Below are 21,628 nucleotides of genomic sequence, written 5' to 3'. Positions count from 1 at the left end.
ACATGAGGTCTAAAGTGGGTAGAGTGTATGTAGACTTTACCACTATCCAAATTGGTCCATACAACAACATACTCGGTGAAATTCTAGTAAATGAGGTCTAAGGAGGGTATAGTACTGTACGCAAACTTTACCACTATCCGAATTGGTCCATACAACAACATCATATCCAGTGAAATCTAACTAAATGAGGTCTAGAGATGGTAAAGTGTACGCAAACCTTACCACCATCCGAGTCGATCCATATTGTATATAATTTGAAAGTTAGGTCAATTCCCCTAATATCTTCAAAGGTGGATTGTTTATACAAGTGTTAAAAGTTTGGGATAACAATATTTATACAAAACTCCTTTTTTTTTTTTCTTTTACAATAATATTAAAAACTTGATATACAATACTAAACATCTAGTATACAAACATTATTAATTATTGAAAGTTAAAGAACAAAATTTATTAATTTTTGACAAAACAAATTCAGACGCTTAAGGCAATGTTCATATATAAATCAGCAAAATTTCAACCTAGCAAATAAATTATAGAAATAACGATTCTAAAAAATGAATAAATATTATACTTCATCCCTTACAATGCCATTGTTTCCTAAATTTAGCAGATACTATTTTATGTATCGAACTGCCTTGCGACAAACTTTAAATAAAATAAAAGGGTTACTAATGAACCTTGTGTCGTAGACTCGTAGGGATGTACATGCATATTTTTCTCATTTTTTTCAACTTGATTAGAAAAATGATTATCATACTTAATAATAATATTATAATTAGAATAAAGTACTAATTAATAATTAATATGGGCTATTTGTTAGGGTTTGTGAGTTCTATTTTCTTTAAGGGTGTGTTTGGCATGACTTTCTTCATATCAAATACACATTTTTGTATTACCTTGTATGATAAATATTAATTTTTATTGCTCCAATTAATTTCGTGACGATAATTCTCTTGAAGGCAAAGTAACAAAAAAGTTGTGAATTATGTTCTTTATACCAAATTAATGGCATAAAATTCCTTCATATCTACTAATGTACTATAACGAATTTATTCTTTTTACAGTGTTACATTTAAGCTATCATGTAAGGCCAAATTCATTTAAAAATTACAAAAAAAAGGTAAAAGAGATGAAAATACATACAAAAATTAGAACCACATAGTACGAATGAGTAACGTGTAGGAATATATGCATCATGTAACGTGATTGTGGTGTGGTGGGTGGGGCGGTTCGGATTTCAGGTTTGAGTTTTTAAGAATAGAAAAAAATCTTGTTTGGAAGCGTCCTTTCTAAAAATAAAACTTACAATGCATGAATTCAAATTTAGTTGAATTTCAACACAAATATTATAAGAGGTAGAGAGCTAGGTTGTGTCCAATATAAGAGTACCCTCGGCTCTTCGGCCAATTAACACCTCGTGAACAATAACAATAATAATAATAATAATATATTCAGTATAATTTCACAAATAGATTCTAAAAAAAAGAAGATGATTTGTACCCAGATCTTATTCCCGCTTTATGAAGATATATAAACAGTGGCAGAGCTAAAAAATTGGTGAAGAGTGTACAAATTAAATATACACCCATAATAATTAAAATTTAACCTTTGTACACCATATAATTTTTTGGCGAAGGATGTACACGTACTGGACCACCTTTCGCCTAAAGTGGCTCCGTCCTTATATATAGAGAGGCTAGCACCAGTTATTTTCGATAGAGCCTCAACTCAAATTGTCTTTGGCCAAATACCTATACACAAAAAATGTTATAAATTTAAGACAACTTATTAGTTGTCTATATATATCTCTCCCTTTGTTAGTTTAATAATAATAAAAAAGATGTCTTCATTATTAGGAATCTTCTTGTTCTTGTACTTGTTTTTATTGTTGTCATCAATTTCAGCCAAAAATAGGGAGTATAAATGGAAAGTTGAGTACATGCATTGGTGTCCAGATGGTGTGGATGGTGTTGTGATATCTATCAATGGACAATTTCCTGGTCCAACAATTAGAGCAATTGTTGGTGACACCATTTTTGTTCACCTTACCAATAATCTTCCTACTGAAGGATTAGTCATTCATTGGCATGGAATCTCACAGGTAGGATAAGGTCTGCGTACACACGTTTTATTGAATTTGTTGTTGTTGGTAGTGTAAGTGGTGAAGTCAGAGATTTCAGTAAGAGTGTTTCGATTTTATGTATATATTATATATAAAGTAATAATTTTGACATGTATACTTAATTTTTTGATTAAGGGTGTGTTTAGTATGAAGGAAAATGTTTTTCAATATTTCTTAAAAAATAAATAAATTTTTTTTAGTGTTCGAGGTAAGCAAGAAAACACTATATCAAGAATGATTTTGTGTAATCTAACAATATATTATTGGGTGAGAGGATGTTAGATGGGGGCGGGGAGTGGGGGTTAGGGGTGGCGGCGAGTGGGATGATCAAGGAATGGAGGGTTAGGGACATTGATCAGTGGGTGAAGAGGAGACACTGAATTTGAAATGTCACTTATAAAACTTATTTTTTTATGTTCATGAGAAAAATCATTTTGCTCGTTTCTAAGTAACTTGTTTTCATATTAACTTATACATTAATAGTGTTAAGAAGATTCTTACACTACTAGTGTAACTTAACTAGCTATGATAAGCTAAGTCAGTTAGTACTAATTTTTTTGTTAATGTGGACTTGTTCAACAATAATATTTGGTTCATAAGTAAGTGTTTTTCTTGGGAGAGTTAAAGGAGAATGGAATGAATAATGAGATAATATATATAGCTAATTATAATTATTACTATAATTAGAAACAAAAAAAAAATCGCAATGAAAAATTTGTGTTGTAAAACATAATTTTCTCATTTTATTCCTATCGAACTAATTCACTAAAAAAATTCATGATGAAAAACAAAATTCTCATTGAAATACTAGAAAACTTTCTAATTTTTCTGATTATTTTATTTTTTTCTCATCAATTAAATAAAAATATACGTGGAAATAGCCGCTTCATAATTTTTTAGGGAAAAACTTCAGTGGAAAATAGTGATTTCTTGGTAGTGTATATTGAGTTATTTACTTTTTCTTTAATAATGAGAATTGAAAGTGCATGAGATCTTCTTTTCTTTTCTTTTCCTTCTTTTACTCCCTTTTCAATTTTCCTAAAAAAATAACTTGCATTATTTATATTAATTAGAAACAAAGGCCTTTTTTGCCATGAATTAGTGAGAAATTTTTGTTATAAAATAGAATTATTTTACCAAATCAACTCACTGAAAATTAATAAGGCAGGAAACAATTTTTTGTTGAAATACTAGAAAGCTTCTTAATTTTTCTGTATGAAAATACCCGTACTATTTTTTCTTTTCTCACTAATTCAATTATAATATATGTGGTAATAGCCACCAAAGCATTTTCTAGTGAAAGATTTCAATGAAAAAATAGTGATTTTTTTAGTAGCGTTGACATTTGTTTCTTACCATTTTTGTTTTTGTAATTATAGATTGGAACACCATGGGCTGATGGAGCTGCATTGATCTCCCAATGCCCCATTAATCCTGGAGAAACATTCCTATACAAGTTTAAAGTTGACAAGGTAATTTCACTCTTTAGAAAAAATGAATTTATTATTCCAAAATATTTGACATTTTAATTTTAGAATAAGAAGCATTTATTGTGATACTTTTAGTGAAATGTTAATTAAGTGAAGCATGAGTATTGAAACAACGATAAAGTTGTCTCCATTTGATCTAGTTCAATTTGTGGAAGTAACCATTAATTAATACTTGCTTGTATTAGGCAGACTGTCTACATCACACCCTTTAAAGTGGATCTTTCTCTGACCCTGCATGAAACCTTATAGCAACGATAAAATAAATTCCCTGTAACTTATAAGTCAAAGTTTAAACAGTGAAAGCAATCACTAATATTTACATTAGAATAAAATATTTACATCATGTACTTTGAAATGAGCCTTTTCCTAAACATGCGTGAACACATGATGCTTTGTGCATCAGTCTTTCCTCTATCTACTTTTGCAATATGAACACAATATCTATCCAACTAAAAATTACATTTTTTAAAAATAAATATGCATTGTTAGTTTATTTTTTTTAATACAATAGGCAGGGACATATTTCTATCATGGACGCTATGGGATGCATGCAAAGATCAGGAAGACTATATTGGAGCAACGATAAAGTTTTCTCTATTTGATCTAGTTCGAGTCGTGAAAACAATCATTAATAATTGATTGCTTAATTAGGTAGACTGTCTATATCACACCCCTTGAGGTAAACCTTTCTCAGCACCCTTCATGAAACCTTATAGCAACGATTAAGTAGTCTCCATGTAACTGTCAAAGTTGAGCCATGAAAGCAACCACTAATATTTACATTAGAATAAGCTATTTACATCGCGTGCTTTGAAATGATCCCATTCATAAACCTGCACGAACACATTATGCTTTGTACATCAACTTTTCCTTTCTCTACTTTTGCAATATGAACACAATATCTATCAAACTAAAATTACATTTTTTTATAATATAAATGTGTTGGTTAATCAATTAAGTACAATAGGCAGGGACATATTTCTACCATGGACACTATGGGATGCAAAGATCAGCAGGACTATATGGTTCACTCATAGTGGAAGATGAAAAAGAGGCATTCCATTATGATGAAGAATTCAATTTGTTACTTAGTGATTGGTGGCATAAAAGTTCTCATGACCAACAAATTGATCTTTCTTCTAAGCCTTTTCGTTGGATTGGTGAACCACAGGTAGGTACCTCCAACAATATCTAGCTCCCCTTTTTCCACTATTCTATTTTGTTGTTTTTTCGTACGTGTCTGGTATTCGTATGGGAGTCTGACTAATCAGAATTCACGTAATGAAGGATAGGTTTTCTCTTATACTCAAAGTTCGAATCTGAAACCTGTGATTCAAGATGAAGGGATCTCAATCATCTCACCACAACTTATATTGTTAATTATTGACACAATTAATAAAAGTTTAAAACAATCCTTTTTTTCTTATAATATGGTTTTGCAATTTCAATTATAATCATGAATTATAGTAAAACTTTTTATTTAATTTTTATATATGATAATTACAAATATAAAAATAAAAGAAAATCAAGATTTATCCTTGTACTTGTTAATAAAGTCACGTGTGGGCCTCTAGTGCTAATGAACACAATTTGACACCAATTGATATGAAAATTAGGATGGATAGTTGATAAGGGCATATATGTCAAAAGTTAAGCGATATTATTTATTAACGAAGGATAAATCTAGATCTTTTTACAAAGTACAAGAATAATCTAAACCTTTTTCCTTTCGCTACAGTTTACCCAAACTTCCAATTATTCAAAAGAGAGCTTTAATTTTCCAATCGATCAATGAATTTTGTTTTATTTTTTGAGAAATTGATAATCATATATTGCGAAGAATCTTAGTAGCTTAGTGGATTGACTATCTAAACTTTCACTTTTTGTTGGTGAGAGTTCGATTTCTGCAATAATTCTATCCCCCTAATAAAGGGATGAAAAGATAATTTTTTATAAAATAGTAGGTAGTTTTTCTATTATATTTTTCGTCACAATATCATTAGTCTTCCTTTTTGAATCTTCTAACTAATTAAATAAATATATGATCGAAAGAGCACTTTTTTTACACAAAAAAAAAATACAATTTCTGAAAATCAAATATAGTAATTAACAATATCCATTATTTAAAAGAATTATTGCAACCACTTTTCTTATTATTTTTTTTTTTTTGTTATTGTTAAATTAAATCAGACTTTATTGATGAATGGAAGAGGTCAATTCAATTGTTCTCTTGCGGCGCAATTTAGCAAATTTCCCATTCACCAGTGCAAGTTAAGAGGGGATGAACAGTACGCACCCCAAATTTTCAATGTTCATCCAAACAAGACTTATAGGCTTAGAGTGGCTAGCACAACTGCATTGGCATCACTCAACTTGGCCATTGAGGTAAGCCACAAAATTAATATAACTTTATTTATCTTTTGTCATATCAAAATAATTATTCTTTTTTCACTTTTTATAAAGTTATTTTTCTTTAATTTGCAATCTTAACAGTAATGTCATGAGTCAATTCTTTGGCTTTTTTTTCATGAAAATGATGTCAGAATCAATTTACATGTATTTCAAATTACAATTGTTAGTTTTTTTTTCTAAGTGTAATGACTTTTGTGTAACGTTAGCATATTTACTTTTTTTCCATTTAGAGTTTTAGGTTTGGGATCGTTTAATAGTATGGGGAATAGAGTTATTGAAATTAGTTGAGACTTGAGACTAGGGTTTAGAGTTGGTGGTTACTCCTCTATATCCAAGGTACAAAATTGAATTTATTTTACGATTGAAATGTTGATTCACTCGTTGATATAGTAAGTCAACTTACGTGCATTTCAATCGATTTTTTCCCATTGTAAGGCGAGCTTTTGAAGCGGAGGTTGAGTTTATTGAGAATTGAGACCATATTGGTAGGGTTTGGAGTTGATAGTTACTTCTCTATTTTAAAGGTATAAAATTGAATCTGTTTTATGATTGAAATGCTGATTCATTTGTTGAATAAGTGAGTCAACTTATGTGCACATCAATCATTTTTTTTCCAATTAGGAGCATTTGAGAGGTCAGGAATTAAAAATAAAATACAAAAACAACTAATTAAGTCAACACCTATTTATTGTGGATATTGGCCTAGATGTTTGAATCTATTCCATCGCAAACAATTAAATATACTACTGCAAAAATTTTCATTGATTTTGTTGTTATTGCTCTTATATGTCACTACACTTAAACAACTAAGATTTCCTAACATTTTCTATCTATCTTTAAAAGTAGGACGAGTGAGTCAGCTCCTCTCCGGTGAAGGTTTATGTGATCAGATAATAAAAAAAGTTGACTCATTTTTATTTGAAATTAAATAAAATTACAAGTGAACATCAACATTTAAAATTTGTACCACTTCTTAGATTTGGTACTTACGCAAGAATCACACAACTCTTCTTTATATCCTCTCAAACTTTTTAAAAAGAGAATTTGATAGATTAACATAATTGGTGCAAAGTTGAAAACTACATAGCTTTAGAAAAGTTGAGTAGTTTGGAAATAGGGACCTTTGTGCCCACCAAATAAAAGTTAGAAAAAGTAGAAAATAAAATTCATGATCAAACGAGTCCTAAAATAACAAAAATTTAAAATTACATTGGAGTTCTTATTTTATCATGATTCTTTTAAATGCTTAGAAAGTACTTTAAACTATAAAATTACAATTTATATAAATTTAGGGAGATATGTAATACTTGCATTAAGCCAATGTGTATACTTGATATTTTACATTTTTCCTAGAAGTGATCTGGTATTCATTTAAGAGTCCGAAATATTCCACTTTAAGAGAAGGGGAGGGGAGGAGGGAGGTAAGAGGATGTAATAATTGTATGATAATCAATTACACTGTTGATGTATATAAGTTAAATTTTATTGCTTAATACTTATGCTACTTATGTTGATATTTTATGTCTATATAGGGTCACAAAATGATGGTGGTTGAAGCAGACGGAAACTATATTCAACCATTTTTTGTGGAAAATATGGATATTTATTCAGGTGAAAGCTATTCAATTCTCTTCAAAACTGATCAAGATCCATCAAACAACTATTGGATTTCAATTAGTGTAAGAGGAAGAGAACCAAAAACACCACAAGGCCTTACCATATTGAACTACATTCCTAATTTTGCTTCAAAAATCCCAAATTCACCACCACCTTTGGCACCTCTTTGGAATGATTATAACTATAGCAAAGCCTTCTCTAACAAAATTTTTGGCTTGATGGGGTTGTCTCCTAAGCCTCCTACTCGACAAAATCGTCGTATTTTGCTTCTCAATACGCAAAATAGGTACTTTCTTTGATGATATTTGATTGAACATGAAATTTGAAAAATATAATGAAAGTATTAAAACATTATCTATGGAATCAAGTGGGATCTACATGCTCAAACTATAAAGCTTTTCTTATTGAGTAATTTAACTTGTATATAACAATATTTACATTTAGCTATTCTTTTAAAAAGTTATAACGAAAAAGATATACCTAGTACATGCTATAATATGTTAAAATACATTGCTAGGATACTTTTTTTTTTCTGATTATTATTATTTGTATATATAAGTTAAATTCCAAAAATAACTACAGTAATCATCCATAAAAAAATGGGATTATAGTAACCTAGCTAGAAAATAAGGTAGGCTAACAGCTACTTATAACATATTAAATTACATTGATAGTATAAAAATTTCTAATAATTAATGCCAATAGATATGTGTTAAATCTTGTATCACTTATTTGAGTTGAAGTATATATAGACATACAATATAAAAACAATAATTTCCAAATAATCACATTTTGTTACTTATTAGGACTTATATATAAGTCATAACAAGTGGATTTGTAAGAACATTATTAATGGGTAACAATGATGAAATAGGTTAAACTACATAGCTAGTATAAAACAAAATTACGTTATCAATGTATATAACTTAAAAATTATATTTGCTATTTATATATATCCCTTACTTGGAATTGTTTTTTTTTCTTGGATAAAACACATGAAAATATTTTTGTTGATAAGTGATCATAATATATAAGACTTGGATATGAAAATGATCTTAAATGTTAAATTATTAGATATGTAATATTACTTATTACTCATTTATTTATTTATTAATTATGTTTTGTAACAACAGGATTGAAGGTTACACAAGATGGTCAATCAACAACATTTCCTTAGTCTTTCCAACTACACCCTATTTAGGATCAATCAAACATGGCATAAACAATGCATTTGACACTAAATCTCCACCAAACACCTTCTCAAAAAACTACAACATCATGAAACCACCACCAAACCCTAATTCAACATATGGAAATAGGGTTTACATGTTGAAATTCAACACTACTATTGACATAATCCTTCAAAATGCAAATGCCTTAGGTGAAAATGTAAGTGAAATTCACCCTTGGCATTTACATGGACATAATTTTTGGGTATTAGGATATGGAGATGGAAAGTTTGATCATAAAAAAGAAGTTGAGAAATTCAATTTGAAGAATCCACCATTGAGGAATACTGTTGTGATATTTCCATATGGATGGACAGCTATAAGATTTGTGGCAAATAATCCTGGGGTATGGGCTTTTCATTGTCATATTGAACCTCATTTGCATATGGGCATGGGAGTTGTCTTTGCTGAAGGTGTTCATCTTGTTAAGAATGTGCCTAATGAAGCACTTAATTGTGGTTTGACTAGGAAAATGTTTGTGAAAGACAAGCATTAATAGTTGTAGTTAATGTAAATGTTGTCTTCATGATACTGATTTTACTTGTGGTTTGTAATATTATGATTACCTTATCAATAACAAAATTCGTGATACTGACTTTTCTTGTAGTTTGTAATATTGCTGTTATTTTTCTGAAAATTCATATTAGATTAAGTCTATTAATGGTTGTAGTTAATGTTGTCTTTGTGACACTGACTTCCCTTGTAGTTTGTAATATTATGGTTACCTTCCTATCGGCAAAAAAATATTTTTACTGTCCACAAGAAATTCAGATTATAGATTAAGTTCCATTAATAGTTGTAGTTATTGTTGTCACTGTGATGCTGACTTTCCTTATAGTTTGTAATATTACGGTTACCTACTTGTTGATAAAGAAATTATTAAAGTGTCCACAAATTTTTTTTAGATTAAATTAAGTTTCATTAATAGTTGTGGTTAATGTTGTCTTCGTGACGTTGACTTTCCTTGTGGTTTGTAATATTACAGTTACTTTCTTATGGACATTGAAATTTTACTGTCCACGAGAAATTCAAATTATATTAAGTTCAAGATATATGTTTAGCCTAGACAAATAATGTTAATGGTCTAATTATGTTCCATTGATTTGGACTAGAAATAATGAGACAATTTTGTTAAGCCCAAGATGTCATTTTCTTCGGGAGATTTAGTTTGATGTTACATGTCAAATGACGTGGTATGTCAAGTCAAATAAAAGAGTCAAACATAATTATTCATTTGTCAAAATGACATAACATATATGTCTAATCAAATAAAAAATTAATAAAAATATATCATATGTATAAATGACATGTTTCCGCCAATTAAATATCGTTATATCAACTTCAACTTGATTGGTCGAAAAAATTTATGTTTTTGTTGAAGAGAGTCTCACTTTTGGTTTGACTGGGAAAAAGTTGTGTGTGTTTTCAAGAACAAATGGTTGTAGTGTAAATGTTTTTTTTTTCTTTTCAAATTAGATAATAAGAGTGTTTTAAATTTATTTACTTGTTTTTTAAAAAGGTGATTTTATTACATTATTTCGATGCTTGTCTTCATAACTTTTTTTTTCCTGATTTGTAGTATTACTCACAATTATCTTCCTTATTTCAATTTTCTTATAATAAAACTCTGAAATATTTCTAAATAAAACAACATAACCCTTTTGTATTTTTACTAATGATATTACAACTTTCTTAGTTTCAAAACCATTTCAAGTTGTCTTAATATTACATTATTGGTGTATAACTAATTGAATGTTTATGATATTTTCAAGAAGACAAAAGTTTATAAAGAATAACTTTAATCAATTTCGATTGATTTTTTTAAAAAAAAAATTAAGTGCGTAGGGGGGTGGGGGCATTGTTCTTGATTTTAGAGAGGATATCTCAGCATCGACTTTTTATGTTGATCAACTTACTATCTATGTACCAAATGTAACTCATCATTTACTTACTAGTACTAGTTATTAATATGCATCTTCATTAAATTTCGATTATATATTCCATCATTGATATACTTAGTAAAAGAAATCGAAATCGAAAATATCTCAAAAAATATGTAACAAATATTTTGAAAAGGCAATTAATTGAAAAAAGAAAAATCACCGAGAATTCATTATTCCATCATTAATAAATATAGCTTCACTGAAATTATATTTCATACTATTAAAAAACTTAATTATACATAGTTGAGATATATTACAAAATGTAAATTATAGATCCCCAAGATAATTTTTAAGAAAAGCTACCTTAATTGGCAAGCATGATTAGTCTATGAAGAATCTCAGGTATTTATAAAAACCCTATTGAATTTGTATATATTTTTGTATTTGTATACGTATTAATAATTTTGTTATTATATTGTACATATCTATACATAATTGTGTATGTACAAAATTCTATTTCTAGTGTTTGGTTCTATATTTTTATTTATTTTTGGTTGTATATTTTTTTCCGATATATTATCATCTACAATACTTAGTACAAATCAACTGCATAATTTCAACACTTATAAATAATTACTTATTTATCTATATTAATAGTTTGTATACAATATTAATTGTATGTAATATGCTATTTGTATAAACCCAAACTTATAAATATATATATATATAAACAGTAAAATATACAAATGAAAGTCATCATGACAAATGAAACTATAACAATGGAGCATAACTAGATAAATTATAGCTAAGAAGGATTATTAAATTTCATCTATTAGCTATTTATGAAACTTTCTCTAATTTTTACAATACAAGGCCAAGGATATTTCGAATAATTTCCCAAATTTTTGAACTATGTCTAATATATTCTCTAATAAAAATTTAAATATTCTTAATAATATTTTAGTCACGTGTCTAAATATATACAATTCACAAGTTAAAAATAATATTATCACCATTGCAGATTTGACACACACCTTAAGAAATAATAAATAATAAGAGTACTTATTACTATATTACCCTTTAAATATATTAAAATTAATGATTTGAAGAATGTATTAGATATTGAATAATATTTAATAACAAGAGTAAAATAGACATAAAAATGTAAATTATCTCATGATTTTCAAAACTCGACATGTATTATTGGACAAATATATTAGATAAATTGATTTTCAAAGCGAGACAAGTAGATTTGTCAAAATGGGCTCAGCCTACGGGGCCAGTCCAACCCAACCCGTTATTAGGGTAGAGTTAAAATAAGATTTTTCAAGCTCATTTAAAACTAGGGCTTATAAGTCCGTCCCATATAAGCCCTTGACCCTTGAGGCTTGATCGAGGCCGGACTGAGGTTGGCCCATGAGTCAAAACTATTTATTTAATGGTAGCTTACAAAAATCTCTCTAGTGTATGAGCTAATTACTTAAAGACACACTATGTTGTAAGATTACGAATCTTATCAAATTTTGGTATGTCCAAAAACATGTATTTCGGGATACATAGACTCAAAATTAGGTTAATTTGTTCTAGATACACTATATCCTTGTGAATTCCTACGTATCTAGGATACATAGACAAATCCCGCACCTTCACCTTCCTTCCATCTCACTCACCACTCTCTTATCTCACTCGCGTATCTGGGATGCATCACACTAGATACATATATCTAGTATCCTAGATACATGCTAATCACAATAGATTTTTTGCTAATGTTATTGAAACAACACTATTATTTGTCATATTTAATTTGAAAATCTTTTCATCTTCTTAATGTTATATAATTTTAAGTTTGAAAATAAAAAAAATAAAAAAGAAAAGAAGGGCTAGACGCCCCAACTTGCGGTCCTTCTAGGGTTGGACATTTTCAAGCCGTTCCAAATGAAGGGCCAGCACGCCCTAGCCTATCAAATTCCCTAACCTGTGAGGCTTTGACCAGGTGGGGCTGGGCTGGGCTGACCCTTTTTGACAACTCTAAAGACAAGTATTATTGGATAACTATTTTTAATATAATAAACAAATAAAAAAATGACTATTTTAGTTAATTAATTAATTATCTGAACTTTCAACTCGGTGATAAACTATTTAATTTCCTTCCTAGTTATAAAAGAGCTAAAATTTCAGCTGGCTAAAAAAAAAACCCTTCAGTACTAAACTTTTTCGATACTAAATAAACGGACGCTTAAATTCTATATTTTTCTTTGTTCTTCAATCGTCTCTTTCATCTGAAATCAGCTATGGGTTCTGGTAAGTCTATACGATTTCTCATCAAATTCGATAATTTTTTGGTTAATTTTTGGTTTCGTTTTGTGTATTTGGTTCGATTTTTGTGAATATTTTGTATGTTGCAGATGCGGATATGGAGGATTATGGATTCGAGTATTCGGACGAGGAGCAGGAAGAACAAGATGTTGATATAGAGAATCAGTACTACAATTCCAAAGGTTTTTTAACTTTTAATTTTGAGAATTTTTGAATGTTTGTAAGTAGGTAATGTATTTGAGCTCGTGTTTGGCCATAGATTTTGGATATTCGAGTTCCGCACCCTAGGTCACATATCAGGTTCAAAGTCCATTAGAGACAAACACTCAGGGCGGAGCCAGCCTTCTGTTAGGGGATTCGGCGGAAAATATTACTATTTATGTATGGTTAAAATTATTATATATATATATATATTAGATGTTGAACTCTCTTCGGTTAATTCGTGTGTTTAGTTGTTCAGATTTCGAATCCCTTATTAAAAATCCTAGCTCCGTCACTGCAAACTGCAAACACTAGGTGATTTTTTCCTATTTGTTCTGGCTTTAGTGGATAGGAGTACCTGTTGTTGGTGGGAGGTGCCAGAATTTTGTGGAATTAGTCCAGCTCTGTGCAAGCTGGCTCAGACACAATGTTATGAAAATAAAATAGTTCCAGTTTCAAAAACTGGTCAGACCATTTTTAGGAGAAATTTCACTTTTGATTCACAAAAATTCAATTTTTTTCCAAGTAAAATGCTTGTCTAAATGCAATTTCAAGTTCCAAAAATCACAAGCTTCAAAAACTCAAAATTTCAAGTTTCGAGTTTAAACTTCAAAATCTATGGCCAAACGGGAACTGAGAATTCTTGGTGATTTTCACTATATCATTCTGCATTCTGAGGTTAGGTTCAGGTTTTTGTTTCCTTTGTTCAAGTTGTGCATCTTCTTGTAATTTTTAGTATTGTTACCTAGAGATGTTCTTTCTATTTGTATTGATCCAGTTGTGTTTCACTATAGCTACCTCTCTTTATGAATATATATCATCAAAAGGGAGTAATATTCTGCAATGATGTCATGCATAGGTATGGTCGAAACTGATCCCAAAGGAGCACTTGAGGGTTTTGCTGAAGTAGTACATATGGAACCTGAGAAGGCAGAGTGGTAAGGAGTTGAAACTTGAAAGTGTTTATTTGCAGTCTTCAATAGTGCTTTTATAAAAGCTTACTGCTTGTGTAGGTTTTGTGACTATTAATATGACCTGAAAGTCAAAATCATTTACCTCGGTTAACAAAAAGAGTTCAGAATCAATTAGCAGGCCTCTTTTTTTTAAGGTTTAAAAGCTCGTTGGATACTGGACTTTCCCTCTTATCTTTCTTCACTTAGATACCAAGCTTGCTTCTCATCATCTAGTAAAACTAAATTCGTGACGTGTACCTATAACATAAACCTCTCTTTCTTCTATCCATTCCCGTTCTCATTTCTTGTGCGTATATGATTGAACAAATTTCAAATCACTAATGAAGATGGAGCTCTTTCGTTTATTTTTAACTCGATTTTTTCATCTTCTGGCATGTGGTTTTCTATCCTCTTCTCTGAATTGGAATTGCAAATTTGTTTATTATATCCCTTATCCAAAATTTTTAGTTATAGTTTAAGTTTGTAATGTGAAAAAGACGTAAGCCTCTTATCCAGGTCTCATGCTTTATGCTTTCAACTAATGAGTTTCCTAAAGCTTTTAAGAATTTTAGAGCTACAATTTGCTATTGTGTTGCTTTTATCAACTATATCATTATCGCCAGGGGATTTAAAGCTTTAAAGCAAACTGTTAAGCTTTACTATAAGCTAGGGAAGTTCAAGGAAATGATGGATTCTTATAGAGAAATGCTTACCTACATAAAATCAGCAGTGACACGGAACTATAGTGAGAAGTGTATAAACGGTATCATGGATTTTGTTTCTGGATCAGCTAGTCAGAACTTCGGCCTTCTGCAAGAGTTCTACCAGACAACACTGAAAGCCCTTGAAGAGGCTAAGAATGAGGTTAGGCTGTGTAACTTTTGAGGCATACAGGAGTCTGTTTGTAAGTTTCTCTCTAAGTTCATGTGTCTTTTCGTTAAGGTCTCACGATCCCCTATTTCTTTCACAGAGGTTGTGGTTCAAGACGAATCTAAAGCTTTGCAAGATTTGGTTTGACATGGGGGAATATGGACGAATGAGCAAGGTATCTTCCTTGCTCATTAGAAGCATCTATAGCTATTATTTTGCTATGGTTTTAATGAACATAACTTGACAACTTTGTTAGATTTTGAAAGAGCTCCACAAATCTTGTAAAAAAGAAGATGGCACTGATGATGAGAAGAAAGGGACACAATTGTTGGAGGTATATGCAATTGAGATTCAAATGTATACAGAGACAAAAAACAACAAAAAACTGAAGGTATATTAATACCTTTTCTTCCCATTCACTTGATGATACACTCTTTTGAGCAGAGTTGCTTGTCATTTCCTTCATTTTGGCCTTTTTTTTTGCATTCAGATGCTAATTCCGTTACTTCTCTGTCTAAGTTTCTTCTTGGTTTTTGTTGTCTCTTTTATTCCTAAAGCATGCTATTTCTAGAATCTCACATCTTTCGGAAACAGAAGCACCACTCAAAAGATAATAGTACATTCCAAAGGTAGTGAATAGTGATTGAGACTCTTTGTAACACATCATTTGCTTTGATTTTTCCAATCTTTTCCTGAAAATAGTGAGAATCTATTAAATTCCTCCAATTTTGTTTCCCTAGACGTAGGCATGCTCTAGGGAAGACCTAAACTTTTAGATTTTTTATCTTTCAATTCAAGTTTAAAAACAAGCATGCATAGGTTGAAGTGAAACCTAAACTTTCTGTCCAGTAAGTATTGCACCAAAAGAAAACAAAAATTAGCCACTTTAAATGTTGTCCAAAGATTGCTATTTGGCTTTTCCACTTGGCAAAATAACATTGCAAACTACTCACCTTTTATATAATATATATATTGTCCAAAGCTACATGAGCCCAAAAGTGTGGATTTCTGAAGGACTCTAAGCGACATTATCAGAGCATCATATATGTGTTGAAATCCAGGAACTTTTGGAATCTCTCTCTCTCCCTCTCTTTCTTTCTCTGTCTCTATCTCTCTATACTTGCAGAGAGAGACACTTAAATGATTTGTTTTTATTACATGCAGAGTATATATTTGTATGTTGATCAGAATTCTTAAACTTTCTGATATTTATTCTTGCATTAATATCTAGAGAACATGTATTCCGTAGTATCACATCTCAACGGTATACTTGGTGTTAGAACTTGCTTGGCATGTCATTTAAGCTATGTTGCTCGGATCCTCCAAAATGCCGCCGCACTGATATTGGATCCTCCACGATCTGATACACTCCTGTTGTTTTCTTTTTGGAGGTTCTAGGCAGCATAGCGTGAAGTGATAAGTTGTTTTTCTCAATACCTAATTCATGAAAAATATGAGTGATTCAGGAACTGTACAACAAAGCACTTTCAGTCAAATCGGCTATTCCTCATCCAAGAATAATGGGAATCATTCGTGAATGCGGAGGTAAAATGCATATGGCAGAGAGAAAGTGGGCAGAGGCAGCTACAGACTTCTTTGAAGCTTTCAAGAACTATGATGAAGCTGGGAATCATAGGCGTATCCAGTGCCTCAAGTATGTGTGCAGTTCATCATGTGTGTGCATCATATGCATTGGTTGTGTGTGCATATATTTGTTTCTCTTGGCATTTCCACTTTCTTCTTGCGAAGGATACAAGCAGTTTTTAACTGACCATTAACTATGTATTCAAGCTAGGGATGGCAACGGGGCGGGTTATAGTGTTTGTTGGGCACTGTGGGTTAGAGCTTTTGAGGAGGCGGGGCGGGTACGTGGGTTGGGTTTTTTTCTTTTGAAACTTAAATTAAAGGGTAAATGTGTTAAGAATTTCTATACATAATTGGAATAGGAAAAACCCTTTGAATATATCAAAATTATTCTGGGAAACAGTGGTGGGGTGGGGGTGGGCAGGAAGTGAAACACAGTCTTGTTCAAAGTAAGTTACTGGTTTCCTTAGAGGAGTCAATTGTTTTAACGCGTGCCATATCATTAACTCATACATAATTATTAATTTCACTCCTCTCTAGTTCAACAAACTTTAATGACTCTTGTATAATTAATACACAATTAATCAAATCTATGTATAAAAGGAAAGGCAAAGATGGAAGAGGACTTAAAGCGCGGATCAGTTAATGAACTATATATATTCTACAACTTGGCTTTCAAATGAAGATAATATATATATATATATATATATATTGGTAACTAGTACATTTCTTTTAATTAAAATAATTAGTAAATTATGCGAGGTGGGTTCATGCAGAGCAGGCCATAGTCTTTGCGGGTTTATGTTGGTTCGCCCCGCCCCGCCCCATTTGCCATCCCTAGTTCAAGCTTCCCATATATATATATATATATATATTGGTAACTGGTACATTTCTTTTAATTAAAATAATTAGTAAATTATGCGAGGTGGGTTCATGCAGAGCAGGCCGTAGTCTTTGCGGGTTTATGCTGGTTCGCCCCACCCCTTCCCCGCCCCGCCCCATTTGCCATCCCTAGTTCAAGCTTCCCAGACTGTAGTTCGTTACTTAATCACTAACAGTTAACTTTATAATGTGATAGAGCCCTAACCTGGAGTTTATGGCCTTGTAAACTGAATGTTCTATAAACTTTTATCATTGTTGTTGAACCATTTTCTCACATTTCTTGCACTATGTTTGCTGCAACAAATGGAAGAGGAGTGCATTAGCAAAGGGGAAGTCACTGATCTTACTTTCACTATGTGATGTTTTAACATTGACCTCTTATAGTTTGCTTAACATGAGACAATAAACGACTACTAAGCCTCAATCCCAAGCTAGTTGGGGTTGGCCCTATGAATCGTCACTATCCGTTTTGCTCCAATTAGACCCATCTTTTTCGAACATCAAAAATTTTGTTCTCTAACCTTAAAAGTTCTCCACATTTCTACTGACATACTAATTTCCCTACAATAGTATATTTACTCCTTGAAAATATTGGACTAATGGAAGTGTTAACAAGACTAAGCATTCATCTCAGCTTGTGCTCTTTCCTATATGGATCTTTTCTCTTCCATTGTTCTCTTTTTGACACAATGAGGAAAATTTGCTTCCTCCTTCCCCTTCAAATTTGGGAGGGTTGCATATTTCTCGACTTTTACCTTTTTATTTTCTAATCAAGTGAAGGAAACAGTTTTCACCACTCACTTTTTTTTTAGCTACCATATTTATGATCAAACCAACCAAAAGAGTGTCAAATGTTTCCATCATGTTGCTCCTCAAGCTTGTAGTTTCTTATCCTGAAGTGGCAGTGTACCTCATGTACCTCTTGATGTTGGTTTTGTGAAATATGTTGCAGTTTGCTCAGAGGATATGTATGTGATCTAAACAGGGTGTTGTAGACTTGCAGTACATCTGGGGATATGAACATCTCTGCACGAAATTGAACTTTGCCTTCATTAGGGGGTGAAATTGAGGATCATAACTATTTAATGATGCCTCAATCAATCTCAAAATCTTATATATAAAGACAGTTATTAGATAGTACGTTAGAAGTAGATTTTAAGGAAGTTCATTATGAACTCAGAGCAAACATGTTAACACGCACAACACTTTTAGATAGTACTTTAGTATAGAATTTAAGGAAGTTCATTAATGAATTCAATGCAAACACACACAATACTTTTACATAGTACTTTAGAAGTAGAATTTAAGGAAGTTCGTTAATGAATTCAATGCAAATATGCAAACACACACAACACTTAAGTTTATGTCAGGATGCATCTGTCCACTACTTGGAGAAAATTGGCAAACTGTTCTCTCAAGTACCAATGTCTGAATAACTATGATGAAATTAAGAAATGCGTACTAGCATTATTGGCTTCATAAATTGGAGCTCATGAAGATGAGGGTGGCAGATTTTGCGTTCTCATGTAGGCCAGTCAAGTGTTGAAGTTGCCAAACACTTTACTGTGAAGTTATTTTTGTGGAGAGGAGGTGCTGTTTAATCTGGTGTGAAACAGAATGAAGTTACTTTCCCTATTAGATCTTTTCAAAAAGGTTTCTTGGTAGACTTTTAGGTTTTTGGAGTGTTATTTTAATTTGAAGGCTCCTCAATGAGATGCCGTTTCCTTGTTCAGCCCGTGTATGCTCCACTTGTTATGTGGTATGTGAAATAATCAATGTGGCGGTGTGCTTCTGGTCACTAACAGCATATTTCTGCACCCTTTTTGGTGGTTTGTTCCATCTCTTACACTTCAAATCCATTTCTTGATGTATCTTAACATGTGTTCTCACTACATTTTTGCTGAATGGATGCATGCTTTGCACATGTTGGAAACTTAGAGTTTTGTTACTTGCATGTAAATAAAGGTTTAAGTCGTTCCATATCAATTTCTGTGATTTGGCACTAGGTGATTGTTTCGAGCATTCACCTTCTACCAGAAGATTACAATATGTGAATCCCAATGCTATCTATACCCTTGCAAACCTCTGCTTTCCTAATGTTGCACTATGTTTGGTTCCTTTAACTTTTAACAGGTACTTGGTCCTGGCAAATATGCTGATGGAGTCTGAAGTTAACCCTTTTGATGGCCAAGAAGCTAAACCGTAAGTATACTAAGAAGTTTTTGTTTGCAAGATTCAAAATCAGCAACTTGTCATTCTTATATGACTGGACTTCAGCTGCATTGTGTCTGTGCATGACTGTTTATACTTTTCAGTTACAAAAATGACCCTGAGATCTTGGCCATGACAAACCTTATCGCAGCATATCAACGAAATGAGATCTTAGAGTTCGAGAAAATTATTAAGGTAGTCATTCTGTGAACTTCAATATTTTGCCTGTTGATCCTACAGTCTGTAGTTGGTCTCTTCTTTGATCATTTTGAATGTGCTTTTCTTGAAATTTTAACAGAGTAATAGACGGACAATAATGGATGACCCTTTCATTCGGAATTACATTGAAGATCTTTTAAGGAAGGTCAGAACACAGGTTTTACTGAAGCTCATCAAGCCTTACACAAGAATCCGGATTCCCTTCATATCCAAGGTGATAACTCAGTCTTCTTTTCTTCCTTTTTCCCTTTCTTAATTTTTCTGTGATGACCGTTGTCTCTATCTATCCATTCTCTGCTTTATCCATCGCCTCTTCATTTTTCTTAATTCTGTTTTGAGGGGCGGAGTGTGAGTGGATCAAATTCTATCAGCTGGCTTTGTTTTAATGGCATAAATATTGTATAAGAGAATGTGTTCATACTTGGAAGATACATACATACTCATCACTACTGATCTCCCCGAGGGTCGTAGCTACCACTTCCTCATTAGTTTTCTCATATTACTCGACGTACAGGAGCTGAATGTGCCAGAAAAAGATGTTGAGGACTTGTTGGTCTCACTAATCTTGGATAACCGGATTGATGGCCACATTGATCAAGTGAACGGGCTGCTAGAGTGTCGCGACAGGTCAGTTTCATAACCCCTCAACGTACCATTGCTAATTTGCTTAACGCACACTAACTTGTTTTACATGACGCGTTTTTGCACACAGATCAAAAGGGATGAAGAAGTACACTGCCATTGATAAATGGAACACACAGCTAAGGTCCCTCTACCAAACTGTTGGCAACAAAGTATGTTGAGGTTTATATAAACCTATACTCATAAGTCATACACAGTTTTGTTTCATTAATTTTAGTTTATATATTTGTTGTTTGTAGTAATTTTGATTTTTATTTCTAAGAATGAACTTAAATTTGTTTGAAAAAAGTTTGAAGGTGACTTATTAATCTTGTTAACTTCATGTACAATTACTCTTGTTATTAAATAGTAATGACTTATAATTAATAGAGGTGATAATAGTAAATTATTCTTTTATTTGTTAATTATATTTTAAAAGATATGTCGAGTTAAACATAGACGAGTAAAGATAGACAGAGGGAATGTATGAATAATATAAAGTATATTCCATCATGTTTGTGGAGTATTAACTTCTTGGGTTTCCTTTTTCTTATTTCTCTTTCACATATTTATTATTATCCTTTTAAGTGAAGTGGTGAGCACATTAACAAAAAGATCAATGAACTCATATATAAGGTCGATAGTGGGATGGATAGGCTTCTTCCACCGTTTATTAAAAGTCTCAAATTTATTTCTTTTATATAGTGTCTTTTTTTTTGGGGGGGAGGGGGGGTTTAAAGAGCGATTTCTTTATAAATTGGTGTTACGTGGATGAGTCAAAATTAATCAAGATTTTAATATGAATATTTAATATCGAATACATAAAAAAGCAGCAACAAACAAACAAAGGAATGAAGCTTCCTTGGTCGCAGCAAATTTTGACAAGCAACTAGAAAGCGGTTCAATCATTGAGGTGACCAAACGTTTATTTTAATATATATATTTCATTCACTTTATAAGATATATTGTAAAGATTTTCATATATTATATAAATAGAAAAACAATATAATCTAACATG

At 31.5% G+C, this 21,628-nt stretch overlaps 2 protein-coding genes across 3 annotated transcripts; both read left to right on the top strand.

Annotated features, from left to right (window-relative positions):
- The first annotated feature begins 1,811 nt into the window (after positions 1–1,811).
- LOC125853317 (L-ascorbate oxidase-like) lies at positions 1,812–9,470 on the top strand. 2 transcript variants are annotated; one of them, XM_049532989.1, is made up of 6 exons: positions 1,813–2,101; positions 3,502–3,594; positions 4,580–4,783; positions 5,803–5,997; positions 7,557–7,927; positions 8,775–9,469. In XM_049532989.1, the coding sequence occupies exons 1-6, from the start codon at positions 1,841–1,843 to the stop codon at positions 9,364–9,366; spliced, it is 1,716 nt and encodes a 571-aa protein (XP_049388946.1). In that variant the 5' UTR covers positions 1,813–1,840; the 3' UTR covers positions 9,367–9,469. The 2 variants fall into 2 exon arrangements, with proteins under 2 accessions (XP_049388947.1, XP_049388946.1); XM_049532990.1 differs by lacking the exon at positions 5,803–5,997 and having other exon boundaries at positions 1,812–2,101; positions 8,775–9,470.
- Positions 9,471–12,921: 3,451 nt separating this feature from the next.
- Positions 12,922–20,999, top strand: LOC125870277 (COP9 signalosome complex subunit 2-like). Its single transcript, XM_049550678.1, has 12 exons — positions 12,922–13,054; positions 13,159–13,251; positions 14,130–14,208; positions 14,847–15,087; positions 15,194–15,268; positions 15,350–15,484; positions 16,560–16,747; positions 19,693–19,761; positions 19,875–19,965; positions 20,069–20,203; positions 20,504–20,616; positions 20,702–20,999. Exons 1-12 carry the CDS (start codon positions 13,045–13,047, stop codon positions 20,790–20,792), a joined length of 1,320 nt encoding a protein of 439 aa, XP_049406635.1. The 5' UTR covers positions 12,922–13,044; the 3' UTR covers positions 20,793–20,999.
- The last annotated feature ends 629 nt before the right edge of the window (positions 21,000–21,628 follow it).

The sequence above is a fragment of the Solanum stenotomum genome, chromosome 1 (genome assembly GCF_019186545.1).
Source record: "Solanum stenotomum isolate F172 chromosome 1, ASM1918654v1, whole genome shotgun sequence".
Lineage (NCBI taxonomy): Eukaryota > Viridiplantae > Streptophyta > Magnoliopsida > Solanales > Solanaceae > Solanum > Solanum stenotomum.
Note: the sequence above shows the minus strand (reverse complement) of the source record. Positions and strands in the feature narration are given on the sequence as shown.